This window comes from Carettochelys insculpta, chromosome 5 (assembly GCF_033958435.1).
Source record: "Carettochelys insculpta isolate YL-2023 chromosome 5, ASM3395843v1, whole genome shotgun sequence".
Classification (NCBI taxonomy): Eukaryota; Metazoa; Chordata; order Testudines; family Carettochelyidae; genus Carettochelys; species Carettochelys insculpta.
The window spans coordinates 24,727,535-24,746,462 of NC_134141.1; the positions used below are offsets into that span (position 1 = coordinate 24,727,535).

At 37.9% G+C, this 18,928-nt stretch overlaps 1 protein-coding gene across 4 annotated transcripts in view; it reads left to right on the plus strand.

Moving 5' to 3' along the window:
* TRPM3 (transient receptor potential cation channel subfamily M member 3) overlaps positions 1-18,928 on the plus strand; it is a 503,278-nt gene that overhangs the window by 327,767 nt on the left and 156,583 nt on the right. For all 4 annotated transcript variants that reach the window (XM_074994073.1, XM_074994074.1, XM_074994075.1 and 1 more), the window contains exons 4-6: positions 182-395; positions 3,236-3,360; positions 13,883-14,054. In XM_074994073.1, the coding sequence (XP_074850174.1) occupies positions 182-395; positions 3,236-3,360; positions 13,883-14,054 (511 nt within the window). The remainder of the gene's footprint in view (positions 1-181; positions 396-3,235; positions 3,361-13,882; positions 14,055-18,928) is intronic.

Sequence of the window (18,928 nt, forward strand, 5' to 3'; positions counted from 1 at the left end):
AATAAAATTTATCCCAACCAGGGATGGAAAATATAAAGGTAGTTAAAGTTTTTTAAACCACTGAAGTTACAGTTAATTATTTCTGTTGAAAATATTATATGTGTTTAAAATATTTTCCTGGTGTTATTTTTCATTAGTCATAACCAACCATTTTCTTTTATCAATGCCCTTCTTTCTGCAGTATGTACGTGTGTCTTTTGACACAAAGCCTGATCTTCTTCTGCACCTGATGACAAAAGAGTGGCAGCTCGAGCTCCCTAAGCTACTCATCTCTGTGCATGGAGGCCTTCAGAATTTTGAACTTCAGCCAAAACTCAAGCAAGTCTTTGGGAAAGGCCTCATTAAAGCTGCCATGACAACTGGAGCATGGATATTTACTGGAGGAGTAAACACAGGTAACAACCAACATTAAGAACTTTGAAACATCGGGTAGGCTTTCAGCATTTTAACCTCATGATTTAGAATCAATCCAATTAAGAGAGGCTGAACCATGGAATCTTCTTTATTATGCATTACAAAGCAAATACCAGACTAATATGTATTGAGCAGCTCTCCAAGAATGAAAGGTATACTAAAACATGGAACAGATTGACTCACAGCAGATTCAATCTAAAGTGTTCTGTCAGAGGAGGCTTCATGAGACTAACATCAATGAGCCAGGTACTGTTTGTGGAATTAGAGATGTACAGCCAGCAGCCTGAAAGAGTAACTAGTTTGTAAGTATTACAAACATGAAACTTTTCCACTTCCTTAAAGGAAAAATGTTTTCATTTACAAAAAAAAAAAAAAAAAAAAAAAGTGGCGGGGGGCGGCGGGACTTCACTTATAAAACCAATTCAGATGTGACAAAGAAAGGGGTTTCTGTTTTGTGAGCCTGGAAAACAAAATTAATAAAAATCTTTTTTTTTTCTCTCCTCTCTGTGGATCAGAAGTCTCAGTGATTTCTTCTAAAGGTTTTTTTGTCCAATTGTTCTTGGAAAAACAGATAGCATATTTCAATTTGTATACAAAATTGAACACATCCATATTTTCAAGCCGTGACATGGAAGTAATTTTTACCTGTCTAAATGAGTTTTACTGTCATGGAGAGACTGAAATGATGGGTGAAGGGAGGGTAAGTGGGTTTTACCCACAAATGCTAATTATCTATAAAATAAATTTTAGTTTTTAAGGTGCCACAGGACTACTGGTTGTTCTGTTTATGCTGAATGATAATATGCAACTTTAAGTTGAAACACATATATGTAAATTGTTCTGATATGCTATTTTTTCTGAGTCAGCATGGCTACACTACAAATTTTTCAACATTATTTAACCCGTTCAGCCCATTTGGATAGTTGCACATCTATTCCACCATACTGAAAATGTGCTCCTGATACAGAGCTCATTGTAGTAAATAGGAATCTTCGCATTGACTTAAGTGGATTTCAGATAAGGTACTAGAAATTTTGAAGCTCAATTCAAAACATGACTAAAGTTTTGTTTTTTTTTTAATATATTGAATTGAGGATGACTAAAGTAATTGTTAGCCCTTTATATAAATATTTGTCTATCTGACAATTTTGTCTTCAACTCAGGTTCACTAGAACACCTTGAACAACCACTATTGTGCATTATCCTAAAATCAAGCTTGCTCATTTGCATGTACAGCTATAACATTTGTTTGCATGATTATGGTAACTGTGCACTTAAATTGGGTGTCCAGTTGTACATGTAAATTGAATACTTAATTTTTCTGTAATCCATAATTTTGGATAAAAATTCTTCCCAACATTTCCTTTCTGAAGGACAGTAACAAGCCATCTGGCTGTTGACTGTAAACCTGAAGTGTGTGTATGTACATTAGCTGCTCTGTCTCCCAGTGTACCCATATTATGACAGTATACACATGCCATTCCATGCAGTATGATAACTAATCCTGTAGTTACAGTTAGAGAGAGAGCTTTAAGCTTATAAAAGGAATAATACAAAAATCCCTGAAATGTTGCCCTCAGAATATTTGTATTCATGACACAGCATAGGTAGTGTATGCCTGACTTCACCTCTCTATCATCCTATCAACAAATTGCAGCCTGGGAGATGAGAAAATTAAATGTCAGGGTTTTTTCCACTGTTGATTTTTAAATGGCTGTAAGAAGGCAGTAGCTATGGGGAAACTTTCTGTTATTGTGCTGCCCATATCAATTTAGAATTCATAGAACCAGTGCAAGGAAACAGTAAAGCAGACTGGTTTTGAAAAAATACTATCTAAGAAAGTAATTTGGAACTAGTCTTCCCCTCAGTGAGTGCAAGTAAATATGAAGTATGTTTTAGGCATAGTTGTCAGCGAAGAAGAGCAAGTGACATTAAATTTCTGGGTGCTATTGTGCTCCAGTTAGCTAAAATGGGGGGATAAAAATAGCTTTTCAGACAAACTGTGTCAAAACTGTTCTGAAAGTGAGCTTGGTAAGCAGAAAAGAAATCAAGAGTCCAAGGGCAACTTCTTGCCTGGCATATTGTCCTGTACATGTGCACTGTACAGGAATGTAAATATAGTAGCCAGAAGAGGCTTTGAAGTACACCGGAAGTGCATATAATAAACAGAGCGTAGCAAGTCATGGGGCAGCCATTTTTGTGCCCATTGTGCTGTACTTTCTTGGGCTCTGTGCTGGCTTTTCCCTGCTTTCCCTATGGGAAACTGTCTTAAGTGACTAGGTGTGTGGTTCCATGGGAGGGTGCCACTGCAGTCTGTAGCTATGACTAATAATGCTTTCACAACATTTCTATCACTTACTTGTTGATTACATGCCTGCGGTATTGAAGTTTGTGAGGACAATCATGCACATTTTCTTCCCCATTTCTGCGTGCTTTGGGAAGAGAGAGGGTATGTGTGTCCTGTGTATTTGTGTCTATGGAGGTGGATACAGATAAGGAAGAAAGCAAAGTTGTGTGTCTTCATTTTCACTGTTAGAGTTGTGCAACACGATTCAGTATGGTTGTATATAAAATACACTGAACTAACAAGGCACTGTATGTATCAATTTAAATCACTTTATTAGGGCCCCAGTTCTGCGAAACACTTAAGCCGAATTTAAAGTTAAGTATTTCTCTGTGTGCTTTGTTGAGTAGGAATGGGATCATTCTCTTCCTTAAAGTAAAGCATATGCTTATGTGCTTTGCTGAGTCCAGAGCAAAGTGACCAAAAGTCCTTTGCTTTGAATTTTTAACAATATATCTCTCTTGTTTTTTTCCCCAGGAGTCATTCGGCATGTTGGAGATGCATTAAAGGATCATGCCTCAAAATCCCGAGGGAAGATCTGTACCATTGGTATAGCCCCCTGGGGAATTGTAGAGAACCAAGAGGACCTGATTGGCAAAGATGTAAGTCCTAGAGGATATGCGTCAGTTACAACATGTCAGTATATTCTGGGGTTTTTGTCAGCGCTTTTGAGTTAGAAGCAAGATTTGTAGTGGAGCTACTTGGTACAGTGTTAGTACTCAGTCATGCTCCTAAATTTATATGTTGTGGGAGCATATCAAAATTAGAACAGGAAATCCCTCTGGCAGATTAAGTAAGACTCATGAAATTTCAGGCATTTCAACCACTTCTAGTACCTTTCTTCCTTTTAAAAATAAAATACAAGGAATTTTCAGTGAAAATCTGCTCTAAAAGCATGATAAGTTTGCACTGCAAATCACTTACATGTCAGAGAATGCCAAAGCTAAGGTTTCATGTACGATTCTGCCCTCTTTTGCAAATGTATGGTGTTGCAGCCTTTAGCTCCATGCTATGTTCTAATTCAGGGTTGAGCAAACTTTTTCCATCAGGGCCCCACATTTTGTCCGTGTAATTAGCAATGCTCCCCTCCCAACCTGTCTAATGTAATCCAAACCGATGGAAATGTTGGCCATGTTCGTATGAAAAACAAAAAACTTTTGGCATCTTTAAGAAAATAAGTATGTAGAATGTAAACGGATTATTAATCAGTATATAAATATGAATACACGTATTAAAACAGTAACATATTCCAATATTTTTAATGAGATGGATGAGCCTGAGACCTAGCAACCCAGCACCTCCCCTTAGGAAATTTTATGCCCCGCCCCCCCAGGGTGCCTGCTCCAGCCACTTTGCACACTTTGTCCAAATTAGTATATTATATGCAATTATTCCACAGCCTTGGAAAGCTCATAGATGGATCCATCATTCATAAGCCAGGGCTCCAGAGAAACCAAGTATCTCATATCTTATAAGGGCTCAAGGTAACATTTACTGTGCACCTTTCTTCACATCATGCTTTTTTAGGTCTATATCTCTGTCAAAATGCTTGAGAATGGTAGCTTGGCACAGCTATTTTATGTTGTTTGGCAAATTTTACAAGGATAACATTGTCTGAATGCATGAGTGACTTTCTTTGACTGAATGTCGCCATAAGTTACAACTGTACAACCTTGCTGAAGTCTGTAGGGTGGAAACAAGACAGGTGAACTATTATCTTTTATTGGAATAACTTCTACTGTTGACATGTATAAGCTTTTGAGCTTCACAAAGCTAAAAATACTTATCCCCTTTGAAGTGTATGTATTGAAATTGTAATTTTGAATCTGAATCCCTCTGCCTCCAAACTTTGATAGCTTAGACAAAAAGGAAACTAGACTGACCATTGAGAGAGTGCAAAAATCACTTACTCTGTCATTCCTAATTTATAAAATATTGTCTTTTTTTTTTTTACTCAGTGGTTCCTAATGTTCATGCTCTTTACATTTTTTGAACTATGCATGCATCTTTTTGTCAGCCACCTGGAATATACTTCATTGTTTTGGAGAAAAATAATTTAAGGAAACAAAGATTCAGGCAAGGAGAATGACATATCATACATAAAAGCATTATTATCTCTTTATTAAAATAAAATGTAAAGGTCATGAAACTTACAGAAAAGTAAAAGTATTGTAAATAAAAACCAGAAGAATTGTGTACATGTTGGTACATCATCATGTGCAGTAAATCATCATAAAGCAAAGGAAAGAATACAATTAAAAAGGAATATCACAAATAACAAATAGATAAACCTTGAATAACGGTAGGTGTACTTACTTTTTAGTCTCTGGTATCTAGTGTGGTACTATGTGCCTGAGCGTAATGTCTAGTTAAATTAGTATCAAAACTGAAAAAATTGTCAACATCCCTTCATTGGGTGGAGCAGAGATATCAGCAGCATTAGAGACAGAAAGTTTGCTTCTGCATGTGATATTTACAAGGGCGAAAATCTCTCACATTCTCTTTCGCTTGCTCTCCAGCTTACTCAGCAAGCCCTTGCAAATTAGTCACACTCTTGCCAACACTTCCAGTCATCGTTTGGGCAGGGGGGTTGTGGATTTATGGAGAAGTCAGACTCCTTGGTGCAACAATGTCAGAAGTTTCAGACTCTAAATTGTTTTTTAAAATGTTATAGGCTAGCCCAGGCCCCTATGAATTCATATGTTTTTTTCTCCTTTAGATGCCTACAGTAGGTTCTGACCCTTTACTTTTAAATGCATTAGTATCATAGGAAGAATCGTGGTGTAAAAAAGTTATCACACAAGTTATGAGCAACAACCTACTCAGCTAAAAAGGATTTCAGAGGAAGTTTTGTGTGAGTTAGCACGGCGTTCTGACTTAAGTAACCTCTTGCCTTAGGTTGCAGGCTCCACCTTTTGGGTCTCTCTTCCAGCTTCCCCTGCTGTTTCTCCTACTTTCTTAACAGGCTGCCAGAATGGGCAGGGCCAGGGTCTGGGATGACTTCCTCCCTGCCCTCTCCCCACTAGCTTCCACATGCCCTGCTCCTTTCCTCCACTAAAGTTGGATCTACAGCGGGAGCTGAGGCAAGGGACCAGAGGAGGAAGTGCTAAGCAGATGTCAGGGGACAAAAAGGGGTCACAGTAGTTGCAGGAGAGCAGCCTGAGTGTGCTATGCTCAGAAACTGAATGCCTCATGGGAAGTGGAAAAGACTGGAGGCAAATGTTTTGGAAAGTTCAACATAGGTTTGGAAAGTTTAACACCAGGCAGCCATTTTAAAATAATTTTCAGAATGTTAAAAGACATCCTTCATTTGATATACTATTTTAAACACTCAGGTAATATACTATTTTAAGCACTCAGGGAAGGTATTTTAATTAAAATGAATTTGTTACAGCATATATACCATATTGGTATTTCAATACAAAATTAGGAATATGTGCTGCCTTGTGCAAAGAAATATGATTTGGAAACAATAAAGCTCTCAGTGTTGAAAAATAACACTCTGAGCATGTGTAGAATATTGATTTCCTTAACTTCAGGGACTCATTATGCAAGATGGTGCTCAAATTATTCAAACTGGAGAGGTAGAAGAGCTGTTCTTATTCTTATAAATCACACTACTTATAAATCATATACGTATATGGCCCCATGTACCCTGAAGCTCTGGACCTAGTTCTGCCCTGAGATCTCCAAAGTGTATGACACAATGGTGCCTGGACTAGAAATTGTCAACTTCATGTAAATGAGAACAAAGTTTTCAGTTTAATAGTAAAATGAACCATAGAATCAGTAGGGTACCCATGTTGGGGTCATAATTAATTGCACTTGTATACTGGCACTATACTTAGGTTTTTCAGTGTGTAACACAATTTTGTCTTGACAATACAAAACTCAGTGTTTGAGGTTGGGGGGTGGGGGTCCTGAATATTTGCTATTTGGTCTGAAGGAAATTCTGAAGCTTTTTGCTCCTGTGAAGCCTAAGAGATTGTAGGATAAGTACATAGGTTTAATGTTTCTGGTAAAATGGGCAACAGTGAAATAATTAAATAATGTTGACAATTAAATTCTGCCCTGAGGTTTCTGACTTGACTTAATCATCTGAGGTGGAAGTACCTCTCCAGATGACCCTCCCCCACAGACCACTATTCATCGCTGATGCAGTGAAGCCTCAGTTTACACTTGAAAACATGCATTTATGGATATAAACACATTTTTAAAAATGAAAGCTGATAGTCTGGAGCTCAATTCTGTGGCAAATTCTGCAGTCATAATATACACAGTTCTGTATATGTCAGAAATGGTGCTGACAGCCTTTGAACGTCTCTGAAGCCTGGTCTACACTAGGGAACAAAGTCAATCCCAGATATGCAACTCTAGCTATGCCATTAGTGTAGCTAGAATCGACATATCAGAATCAACTTTCTGCCGTAGTGTAGATTGGGGCTCTTTAGGCTTGCACCAACATCCCTTACTCCACATGATAGCATGAAGTAGCAGGGTCAACAGCTGAGCCCAGAGAGATCGATTTTGCCACCTCTTCACACATGGCAAAATCAAACTGCAGAAGATTGATTGTCGTGTTTTGAACACGTGCTAAGTACAGACATACGCTGAGGCTCATGGCACTGTGATTTTTGCTGGTATTAATTATTCAGGTGTAATTCCTGTTGATTTTAATGGGAGTTCTGTATAAGGAATGAATGATGACATAAGAATTTTTCCTTTTGGCTGTAGAAATCCATTAAAATACACATTTTTTAAACCACGGAAAGTTAGTATTAAATTTGTGTATTTAAATTCAAAGTACATTTTTGTTGTATAATTCTGGGCTTGCCTATACAGTGTTACTCAGGAAAATTATGCAATTAACTAAACGTCTGAATTTAAGGTATATTATCTGAACTTTCATAAGCCTCTCTATGGACACTCTTATTCAGAATTAAAATGACCTTCATTTGATTTAGCTCAATTTCCTCTTACTGAATAAGAATGTAAACACAGGGGTTTTGTATGGTCAGTATCAGTAATTAATTTGGATTATTTTCCCCAAACATCTCTGTCCAGAAAATCTCCGAATCAAATGATATCTCCATCATCCTATGATGTGGCAAAAGAGAGTAGAAAGAGTATAAGGAGTACAATATATTAACTCAAGAACTACCATGGACTAGAATAATCTGTGAAAATTTTAAGTCCGTAAAACTTAAATTCTTTGAAGCAATTAAAGTCAGAGTTAAAGATGAGCTCCAGTCCTGTTGTGTTAAATCACTGAAGTTCGGTTGTACAAATGTAATCTCACGCTGTTCCATGACTTCTCTGGAATACTGCTAAATGTCAGCACATCAGGGAGGAAAGAGATCCAATGTTCTCTCTGACTCTTCCAGCATATATTGGTTACATTCAGAACCTTAATACAGTCTTTCTCAGTTTTTTTTCCCTACCCCCTTAATTGGTCTCTGGTTTGCACTCAGCAACTGGTGTGTGGTCAAAAAGTATAGCAGAAATTTTGGAGAAGGCAGAGGATTTTTTCTTTTAGACAAGGAATACTGCTAATTAATGAGAAGACAGTAGTGGTTGTTTTTATTATTTAGTACTAACAGTGGAAGAGGCAAGCCCACAGTATAACCTTTAACTGAATCTAGGGACATTCGCTGTAAGAGTCATCACAAGACATAAGAAGTATGATCAAATACAAAGCAATAGTGCAAAATTCTGCACCAGAAAACCCTAAGATTTTTTTTTCTTAACACTTATTTCATGTTCACAAATGGACCAAGTTCTGAATTCTGAAACCCCAATTGCTGAAAGCCAGATGGTTGCAGCTTGTAAACATTTTCAGTAGCTTACCTTCTGCATGGGCTGACAGTGCCAGAAATCTGTGTTGTATTGTTCATAGCATTTAAAACAGACTGTGGTTGAACAAAACTGAAAGCTCTGAACAAATGACTGCATTGTACTTGAAGTTGAAATGCACCATGAATATTCTGTCTGATTATGCTAGAAACAAGTCAAAACTGGGACCTATTATCCAGTCCCTAAATTTAGGTTCAAACCATCCCTGGTTTCCATTTTACAAATATAAGACTCTGCTCCTCACCTGGAGCTAATACCTGTGTTTAAAGGGTTTTTAAAGACTGCAGTTTCCCATGAACTATTCTTTTTACTGAGTTGTTTCAGTGATGGATTCTGTTACCTATGCACGTATACTGTTAGCTGTGGGCCCCATTTCCAGTGCTTCCTTGAGACCAAGGTGGAATCCTACCTAAGTGTGCAAGGTGAGGGAAGGTATTTTGCAGCACCCTCTTCATCTGCCAGCACATTCATGCACCACAGAGTCATTAGATCAAATTCTAATCTCAGCTGTGTGTGTGCAACTTCAGTCATCCTCAGTGGGAGGTGTGTTGGATCTCTTAGGAAAACACTGGCACATTATGTTTAAACCCACAGATCAGGTATTTCTGTTTTCACTTGCAGTTTTTGGACTATTTAGTTAACTTGGGGAAAATCATATGTTTGATAAGATTGGAAGAACAAACTGCCTCTAATTTTTAATGCAGTTTTAACATTCAGGAAGAGTGAACTTCCAACATTGGAAAACATGAAAATAACCGTAGTTAGTCACTGAATTCACAGCCATTTTGGCTCTTTTACCCATGATAAAAGGTCTGGAGCAATGTCAAGTCCTGCTTTTAGCCAAGGAGGAACTCCCCTGTGCAATAGGGAGATGATAATGAAGGTTTCCCTTAGAGGATGACCTAAAAAGCCCTGCTGTGAATAGTCATGCACATGAAGCTGGAGGGGCATATTAGCAATAGGCAGTAATGCACCCAGGGGGTTATCTAAATTACACCAGAAACCACTCCAGGTCCGAGAGTAGAAAAGTGGTTTAAACTACCTTTGCATATGCCTTCCATCCACCCCTCCCATGCACACATGACCATCCCAGGTTTCATTTAGGGTTGTGCTCCTAAGAGTAAACTGTAGAATCTCATTCATTTTGTCCTGGAATACAACAAGTTTGGGCTAGATTATACGCCAGCCCCACAATGTTTAGATACATAATGCAGTGGAGCTCTGTGTTGCTCAGAAATGTCTCTCACCAATGGAAGTGGGTCCAATAAAAGATATTACTTCACCCACATGATCTCTCTATATATGTAACAAGAATAATACTGGATGGATATGTAATTTCTCCCTGCTCTGCCAAAGACTTCCCTGGCTTGTTTGTGGGTCATGTGACAAATTATGGAACTGGTATTGGAAGAATTAATTAAAATTTTTACTTGCCATTCAGGTGTGGGTTTATCTGCCTTGGTTTTGAGCTATAACAAAAACCTTGCCCCTGACTTGAGACCCAACGACATGCACCAACCCTTAGCCTGAGGTTGGTGGAGATTTTAACTGAAGTTGGCTAGTCCACAGATGTGCGTAGGCCACAGCTCAATGTAGCATAGCTGATCTTCTGGCACAATCTCTGTGCAGTAATTCAATCCCTCTGTGCAGTGTGAGTCCTTTTTACACCCGCCTTTCTGCCCCCACTCAGTGTAGCCACTCTCAGCATAACTTCTCTAGAGGAGTTAATTCAAGTGTAGTCAAGTCAACTGTGCTATAAAGAAACGGACAGTCAAAAAGTTACATTCCATTTTTTGAATTCTTTCAGTTAGCTTGCACAGGAAACATAGGTTTTTTTAATTGTTACTTATTTCAGATTTCTTTTTAAAATGATAATGTTAAAATTTGTCGTTTTTGGTCTGGTTGGCTTTTTTTTTCCTTTTTTTTTTCAAATGGGAATTCAACAGTGTGGTTTTTTTTCTTCATCCCTATACACTATCACTGTGTTTTAACAAGAAAGAGCTATTGTCAATTTGGGTTCCAAAGCATTTTCTTCTAGTTTCAAATCTTCAGTATGGATTTAGCTGTGTCAAAACAGAGCACTACTATAAATGTCTCTATTTTATCTCTTTTCTGTAAGGTTTGAGAAGGAATCCTATTCCAGGTTCCTCCTGTTTGTCTGGCTCATCTTAGTTCAGTCTCTTTCATTATTCACTCAATGATGTCATTTCTGAAGACTGTACTTGATTTGTTAGTTTTTTTTTCTCTTTTCTGTTCATTTTTTATGAGAAGCAATCCCATTCCAGTCACATCCCATTATTTTGAGGTCAAACTATGGGTCTAAGCAGCAAAATTTCATATGCTAGCAGGCGGAATTTTTTTTCCTCTTTGTAGTCTTGTAGGTAGACAACCTGCTTGCTCCTCTTCTCAGAATTACTTTTTCCTCTAACTTTCTGACATATACCCAATGGGATACTGCAAAAAAGCAGATAATAGTAACCAAATTATAATGTATAATGTTTCCTTGGTCTGAGGCAAAGACTGCATGTTTGCTTTACTAATATAAAAAACCTACCAGATGAGTCTATTTCATCAAAGCATAAATATTTATTAACATTTATTCCTCTGTGGAATAAATGCTTTATGACTGAGGGGATGAAAAGGGAAAATATAAAAGAAACTACAGTCAAAATCAATTTCTTATTCCAGTACAGTGAGGAACTGAACAACATTGGCAAGCCACCCTGCTGGTCTTTTCAGTACTACTTATTCTCTTTCCCTGGCAACTGCCTAACTGAATACTGCTCTGTGTGATAGTTTATAACAATTAGAGGTCTGTAGGGTTTCATTTGCTTTCAAAGGACCCCAAAATACTGCAAGTGCTGACATTTTAAGAAGATAAAAAGAGCCTTCTGACCAGGAAATTTCAAACCAGTACTATTATTTATAACCCTTTACGTTTCCATTATAAAAATAACAAAAGCAAAGGGGACTTCGGATTTGTTTACATGGAAAAGCTGTTGCAAAACAAACTAGTAGAGAATTTAAAGCACAGCCAGTACCCTGCACTAACTCCGTATATGGACAGTTTTTCTACACTGAGGGTGCGTCTATACTTGCATTGCTCTTTCAAAAGAGGTATGCAAATGAGGTAAATCAAAAATGCAAATTAGATGTAAATTTGCATAGTCAGTGACTCATTTGCATATTCTAATTTCAAAAGCTTCTTTTGGAAAGAAGAAAGCCAGTGTAGATGCTGCTCTTTCAAAAGTAAACCCATCTTCGAAAGAATCCTTCTTCCCTTTATTTAATGGGAAGAAAGATTCTTTCGAAGATGGGGTTTACTTTCGAAAGAGCAGTGTGTACGCTGGCTTTCTTCTTACGAAAGAAGCTCTTTTGAAATTAGAATATGCAAATGTATACCTGATTTGCATTTTTGATTTACCTCATTTGCATACCTCTTTCGAAAGAGGAATGAAAGTGTAGAGACACACTGAGTGTCTTTTTTTGTGGATTGGCTTAATTCAACTCCAAAGTGGAAATTCAACTGCAAAAGGTAACTCCACTTTTTACATGGAATAAGCATGCCCTCCTTGGGAGCAAGTATGGACACTTAGTTTCAGACCAAGTATAGCACCAAAAGGTGGCGTTACCAAGTTAATATAATGTTAATTTATTTAACCAGTCACTCAGTCTTACTACAGGTAATCAGAGTGAGACCATGGCTCACAGAGTCATCTTATATTTGGTTTGATCTTCTAGAATTAATGTGGTGACTGTAGGACAAATTACCACAACTGTGCTGCAAAATCATTTTGTTTTATTCATTAGGTGAATAAATTATAAGCAATGTATTAACTCCCTACTAAATAGAGCATTTTAACCCTATTGTAAATTTCCACAACTTTTTGTGGTGTTGACCTAATGTAAATTTTGTTGAGTGGGAGAAGGGGTGACTTGGTCAATGGACACTGCTGAAATGAGCAGTAATTCATTTTATTATCCTAAGAATGCTAAAGAAAATACATTACTCTCTAGAAAATTTCTAAAAGCATTACATTAGCAATGGTTTGAATTAGGATTATGTACTGTAAGGCAGTTATACAGCTATATCCATGTAATACCAGATTATACAAATAGTCTTCTGTCTTTATTTTATTACATGCAGATGTCCTAGAATGACATAGTACAGAAACGCACTGAAGATGGGCCTTCACCCCACGAGATTTGCCATATTATTTAATTGTCCTTCCTACTGTGATGTATTGTATCTCACTACTACAGCAATGTCATGATAAAATCATCTTTTAATGTTAAATAATCTGCCACCAAAGTTACATTATCAATTAAATTAAATTGTTTCCAAACATTTTCATGTTTCTTTTCAACTCAGTAATTGTATATGTGCTTAAAGCATAGTACTTCTGGAACAACTGGATTATTTGTGGTATAATTTGCAATCTTATATTAACTATTATCTTTTCTTATTGGCGTGGGATGCCTAGTATATTACATGTCTACAACATGTGTATTCCTCAGAGGGTGAAATTTGCCACTGTATAGAGTGCCTGCGCAAGATCTTTCCCCTATTTTGAAGTTTTAAGCAGGATTCATCATTTAAATGGTGTAAGGTCTTGCCTGGCCCTCTACATACATGTGAATTTCACCATGAGTTAAGGGGAAAACAAACTGAAACCAAAAGGAGAAGTTTGAGCAAAAACACAGCAAGAGGAAGAATATAGATTAGACTTTTACAGAGAAGAGTTTTCATTCTGCTGATGAATGTTGTGATGAGAGAGAGGGGGGCATGCAAAAACTAGAAAACTGAAAATGTCTTTCTGTTGGACTGATGGGTTGAAAGATAGACTCACAGATGGCAAAGGCTATTGAAGTGTGGAGCGGTGAAAATACGGTAAGTAAGGAGTGTGTAGTTTTGTAAGTAGTATACAAAATGTAGTGAGTGCTCTAAGGTGACTGAAAGGTAATTGTATTCAGACTACCAGTCCCATTGAAATAGAATACTCTAACGTTTCTTTAAATGGTGTGAACCATTAGTAAAGCGATATTTGCCAAATAATACCACAGCGCGATGAGCACCACAACTATTTCTTACACTATGTGTACATAGAAACTGCAATATCTCAAATTCTATAAAGTAGTAACTACTGGCAAACAATTATTTTAGTTGTAACCTGCCTACAACACAGTCTGAATATTTTGTACCTCATGACTGATTTTAATCAGGGGTGTTTACTGTTGTCATACTGAGCTATAGCTGTCTCTCTAATGCAGGTGGTCCGACCGTACCAGACAATGTCCAATCCTATGAGTAAACTGACAGTACTCAATAGTATGCACTCCCATTTTATTCTGGCTGACAATGGAACTACCGGCAAATATGGAGCAGAAGTGAAGCTTCGTAGACAGCTAGAAAAGCACATCTCACTTCAGAAGATAAACACAAGTGAGTAGTAGGTTTTCTCTATTATCATATAAATTACAAATATAGGAAGGATACTGAGACTGTGAGTAGACAACAGTTTCTCTACAAAGGGAAAAGAGTATTTTTAGTAACATGGTAAACGAGTTACTGTATGTTAAAGTGAACCAAAATCACAGTTCGTGAACAAATACAGAAGAGCTCAAATGACATAATTTTAATTTGTTTCTGCTCACTTATCACCATTGTAACAAAACTATTAGGGTTCATTACATAACAAAGTTATATTGAGTTCAACACTTTTGTTCACGGTCCTAATATTTCTGAAACCCTTAGACACCTATTCAGGAAAGGTTGAAACTCTCTAATCTGTCACCTTTGTGACCTGCCTGGTGCCAAATGGGAGAATTTGCCAGTCCATGGAGGTCAATATTGCCTAGCAGCATTACCAACGCTTTGGCTGCTTACTGGGCTCTTAGAAGATAGGTGTAAATTTGAGCTAAATAACAGCACAAAACACTGAGAACCAGGACAGGTGGCTGTAAAACTTTATGGGACCGCGGGAAATACTTGGCCACCCATTATAAGTGGTTGTCCGGCTAACTGAAAGCGTGCCAGATTATGGAAGTTGCTGGACAAGAGAGTGCTAGACTAGAGGAGTTCAACCTATACTTTCATGTACATTTAGCAAGCAGAGAAGAAAACAATTTTCAATAGCAACTGAATCCACAGCCTCTTTCCTGAGAAGTTTCAACAAAGGTGCATTTTAGAGCTGATTGGGATGGCCACTTTTATGATATAGATACCTGAAGCTGGGATGAGACAACAAAACTCTTTTAGCTAAGGAGCCCAGCCATTACATGGGACTAGTGTGTTGGAAATTTTTGAGGCATCAAATTTTCACCCAAAAATGGCCAATTTGTGAAATCTGAAACTGTTTACAAAACAGGATTGTTTTCAACTAATTTCTCAACTCATTTTAGGCAGAAGAATAAATTTACTGACACGCATTATTAACATAGATGAATTAACCTTAAAAACTTTCAGAGATTTAAGTCAGATTCTTATTTCCTGAACTATGGATGACCCTTATTCCCCGTCACTCTACCAAAAACTATGTAACCCTTCTCCTGCCTCTTCCATTCTTGTCCACCTATTGACTGAGCTTCCACTGTGCCCCCAGCCCTTCTGTTACTGTAACTGACCCCTCACGTGACTGTCCAGTCTAGGTCTACTGTTTTATGTGCACAGCCTCATGTACCTCCACTTTCATATACACACACCTGAAAATAAAAAGATGACTTGGCCCCAGAACATCTATTTGAACTTTCAGATCTAACTCCTAATGCAATTCAAAGTACACCAAATTTTGCTGTGGGCCAGATTATTCAAGGTTTCAAAGTGAGTTTGGCCTGACCGCACCTGTGGCAGTCAGAGGATCCAAAAGGCAGAGGAAGCTAGATGAGGGCACAGGAAATAGAGAAGAGCTAATAGAGGAAGGCTGCTGAGTGGGAGTTCATGGTTCAGTGAAGCCTGAAAAGTTGGTGGCTTCTCAAGCAGAGATGTAGGACTGAGAAATAACCTTCATTGAAACAAAACATAATGTAATTGAGTTTGTTTCAAAAATTATTTGGAGGTTTGTCAGACCTTAATTATTAAGGTTACCAGATGGGTGAGATAAAATAAGGAACACCTGTATAACTGGGTCAGTCAAACAGATGGCTGTTCTCTGATGCCTTTCTCTTACACTTCTAGCAGAAAATACAGGAAATAGTGGCATCCTTGCTGCTTGCCCCAGAATACAGAATGACACTGCTGTGAAGATACTGCTCAACTGTGCACCTGTGCCCATATTTACAATGCTAAATAATTAGCAGCCTGAAGTAGAAAATGCCAATTGACAGTGTCAGGTCCCAGTCCTCAAAGACAGAGAAGTCAAACACATTCCTTACCTAAGCACAAATCAAGAGAGCAAAGGGCTAGACAACTGCACAGATTCAGGAACTAATGAACAGTTGACAACCCATCTCATCCAGAGATATTAGGATTGTCTTTTTGTTCGAAGTGTGTTATAAAAATTCTTGATCTTTCCTATGCAGGTTCTACATTTTACTCTTTAAAAAATATTTTTTGCCTTGATTCTAGGTCATTTTTCAATATATTGAACAATATTTTAGAGGCTCAGTAAAGCACACCACATATAAACAGAGGCTTTTAGTTTACATCACCTACTAAAGTAACTGAAAAGTAGACCACATGCAAATATATTGGGCAAGTCAAAAGAGACTAGAAATCAGACTTCTTCTTGTCACCGTGCTTAGTTTAGGCTCTGCACAAATGTGTAAAACACAATAGGGAAATACCCTCAAGGAGTATTTTCTTTGGATATCCATAATTAATCCTGTTCCTGAGATTTAGGAAGCCTTGTCCACTGCCCCAATCTTCCTCTTACTCCACTTACTACCTCCCTTGTTGGAATATAGCTTTTGGTTCCACTAGTGGTGTAGAAATCAGACTGATACCTTCTGACACCTCTAAAGTTATCCAGAGCTGGAGCTTGTTGTGTCTGCAGCTTATGCCGGCACTCAGAGTCATATACCAGCCATGTCAGAGTGAATTGTGCATGCAGTTGAAGGTCAATGTAAGAATATGAAAATGTGCGAAGAACAAATATTTCCCCCATTCATGAGCAAAAAATACTTGAAACATAGAAAAATTACCTGTTGCCGCAATAAAGTGGAGAGTAATGCGCACCCCTCCATACCTGAGAGCAGTGGAGCTCTTTCAGTGGGGAGACAAAGGGACTAGAGCTATGTCTTAGTAGTTTTGGGGCGGGGAGTTGGCAAGATAAGTTAGCCATGGTGAGATGGGGAGCTGTCTTCCTTCCCCTTGCCTATCCATCCCCCAGTTGCTGGAAACAGGTTTTTATTCTTTCCTTGTGGACCCCATTTTCCTACAGTCACACAGGTCTATTTCTGAAGAGGCAATTCAGGATCTCTCTCTTTTCTCGGGACATGCCGATGCGTCACACCTCCCCTGCTGCCGGTCAGTTGGAGAAAACTCACCCACTTCGATTTCTTTGCAGAGTTCAGAATACTCTATATGTACATGGTTACCTTGACCTCATCTTTGATTGTATCTAGGTTGGGGATTCCTCTTTAACCAGGGGGAAAGGGTGAAAAGAGAGTATGGCCACTGCATGGCTGTTACCATGCAGAATTCTCTCCTCAGTTTATGACTAGGGCTCTCTGAACTGCCTGCTAAATTTATAACCTATTATATAGCATTACAAGGACAATTTGTCAAAAAATAGAGGGGGTGATTATACCCAATTTAAATCCTGAATAAAAGCAGTAGTTTTCAATTATATTCCAAGAGCATTTTATAAATAGAATGTAAAATTATAGTAATATTTTCCATGGGAAATGTTTAGAGAGCAAAGTTTCCCTATTCAAAGGGTAAAAGACTTTATGGACCTATACATACAGTTTAGTTCTCTTCAAGCTGCAGCAGTGTGTGTAAAGGATTTCTGAGAGTCAGCATTTAGACTGCTTAATAACTAAAACTAACACAGGCAAGAGAGATCACAATTTCTAATTCAGTGTTACACTTCACCAGTACTTACTGATTTCTGGTTCAGTGCTTGTAAAAATACATTTAATGCTGAAATATCTCCCATTACAGTATCCACATCACAGGTGTTACCTGACTAGATCAAAATACTGCAAGTTCTGACTCTGAACATTTGGATAACCTATAGCTTGAGGGCTGTTGCCAAGAGATAACATGATACTGCTGCTGCAGTAACATTGTGGCAAACTAAATACAAATGCTTGAGTTCCTCACATTTGGAAACCAATGACTCGGGTGCCAAAATAAGACTCATGTTTAAAATATGGCTAACTCTAGTGTTCAACATGATGGAAGTACACAGGCACTGTATCTGAAATACATATTATTACAACTGGGAAGCTATCTTGATTACTACACTTCTTGAATTCTCATGCATATCCCCTTCTCCTCTGGGCTTCTGTAGTTGCATCTTTAAAATCCATGTAAATTTAACTTTCAATGGTTTTGTTCATATGGCAGAACACATCAGCCCCATCGTCCGAAGTCTTAATTTCTTAACCATTTCAGAAAATATTACAAAGTCCTCCCTCTAGTCTTCATAATCTTTGTGGACTTTATTTCCTTGTCTCTACCTCTCTTCATCTTTCACTTGCTAGCCCACCCTTCTCCAAATACCAGGCACACTCTTCTTTCATTTTTTTTTCCCATGGACCGTATATTCTTCTATCAAGGAGACCTTCCCCTGCTGAAGTTGTCTTGATGTCAGCTCGGTTCTTGGTTCTGTTACAAACTTCATATGTGGCTATTGGCAAGTCACTTAATCTCTCCATGTTTTAATGTTCCTGTATGTAAAATTTAAATACTACTACTAATCCAGAAGTTTGTTTTGAGGTTTAATATTTCAGTGTTCACAAAATACTTTAAGGTATTTGGAGGGAAGATTTTACAGATGTGCCAGATATTTATTTGTTGTAGATCAAACTCCAGCTCCTTTCTAGTATATAATACAACATCCTCTTTGCTTAAGACACTCAGATTTTACTACCTGAGCCCATTCTGCCTTTCATTTGCTCAGTTAGTCCCCCCCGAATCACCCAGCATTTGTACCTTTTACCATATCTCATCCATGTCCTTGCACTTGTGTAGAAGTTATTGTACCTCTGTGATATGTTAAAATCTACTGTATATAGTTGGGTTTTTTATATGTATTTGGCTGTGGAACATTGTGTGACATTTTAATGACACTATCCAGAATAGTTTGCGTAGTATGAAAGAACATGGTTCATGTTTGAATGGTGGAGAGAAGTAGCCTTCAAAAGCACCCA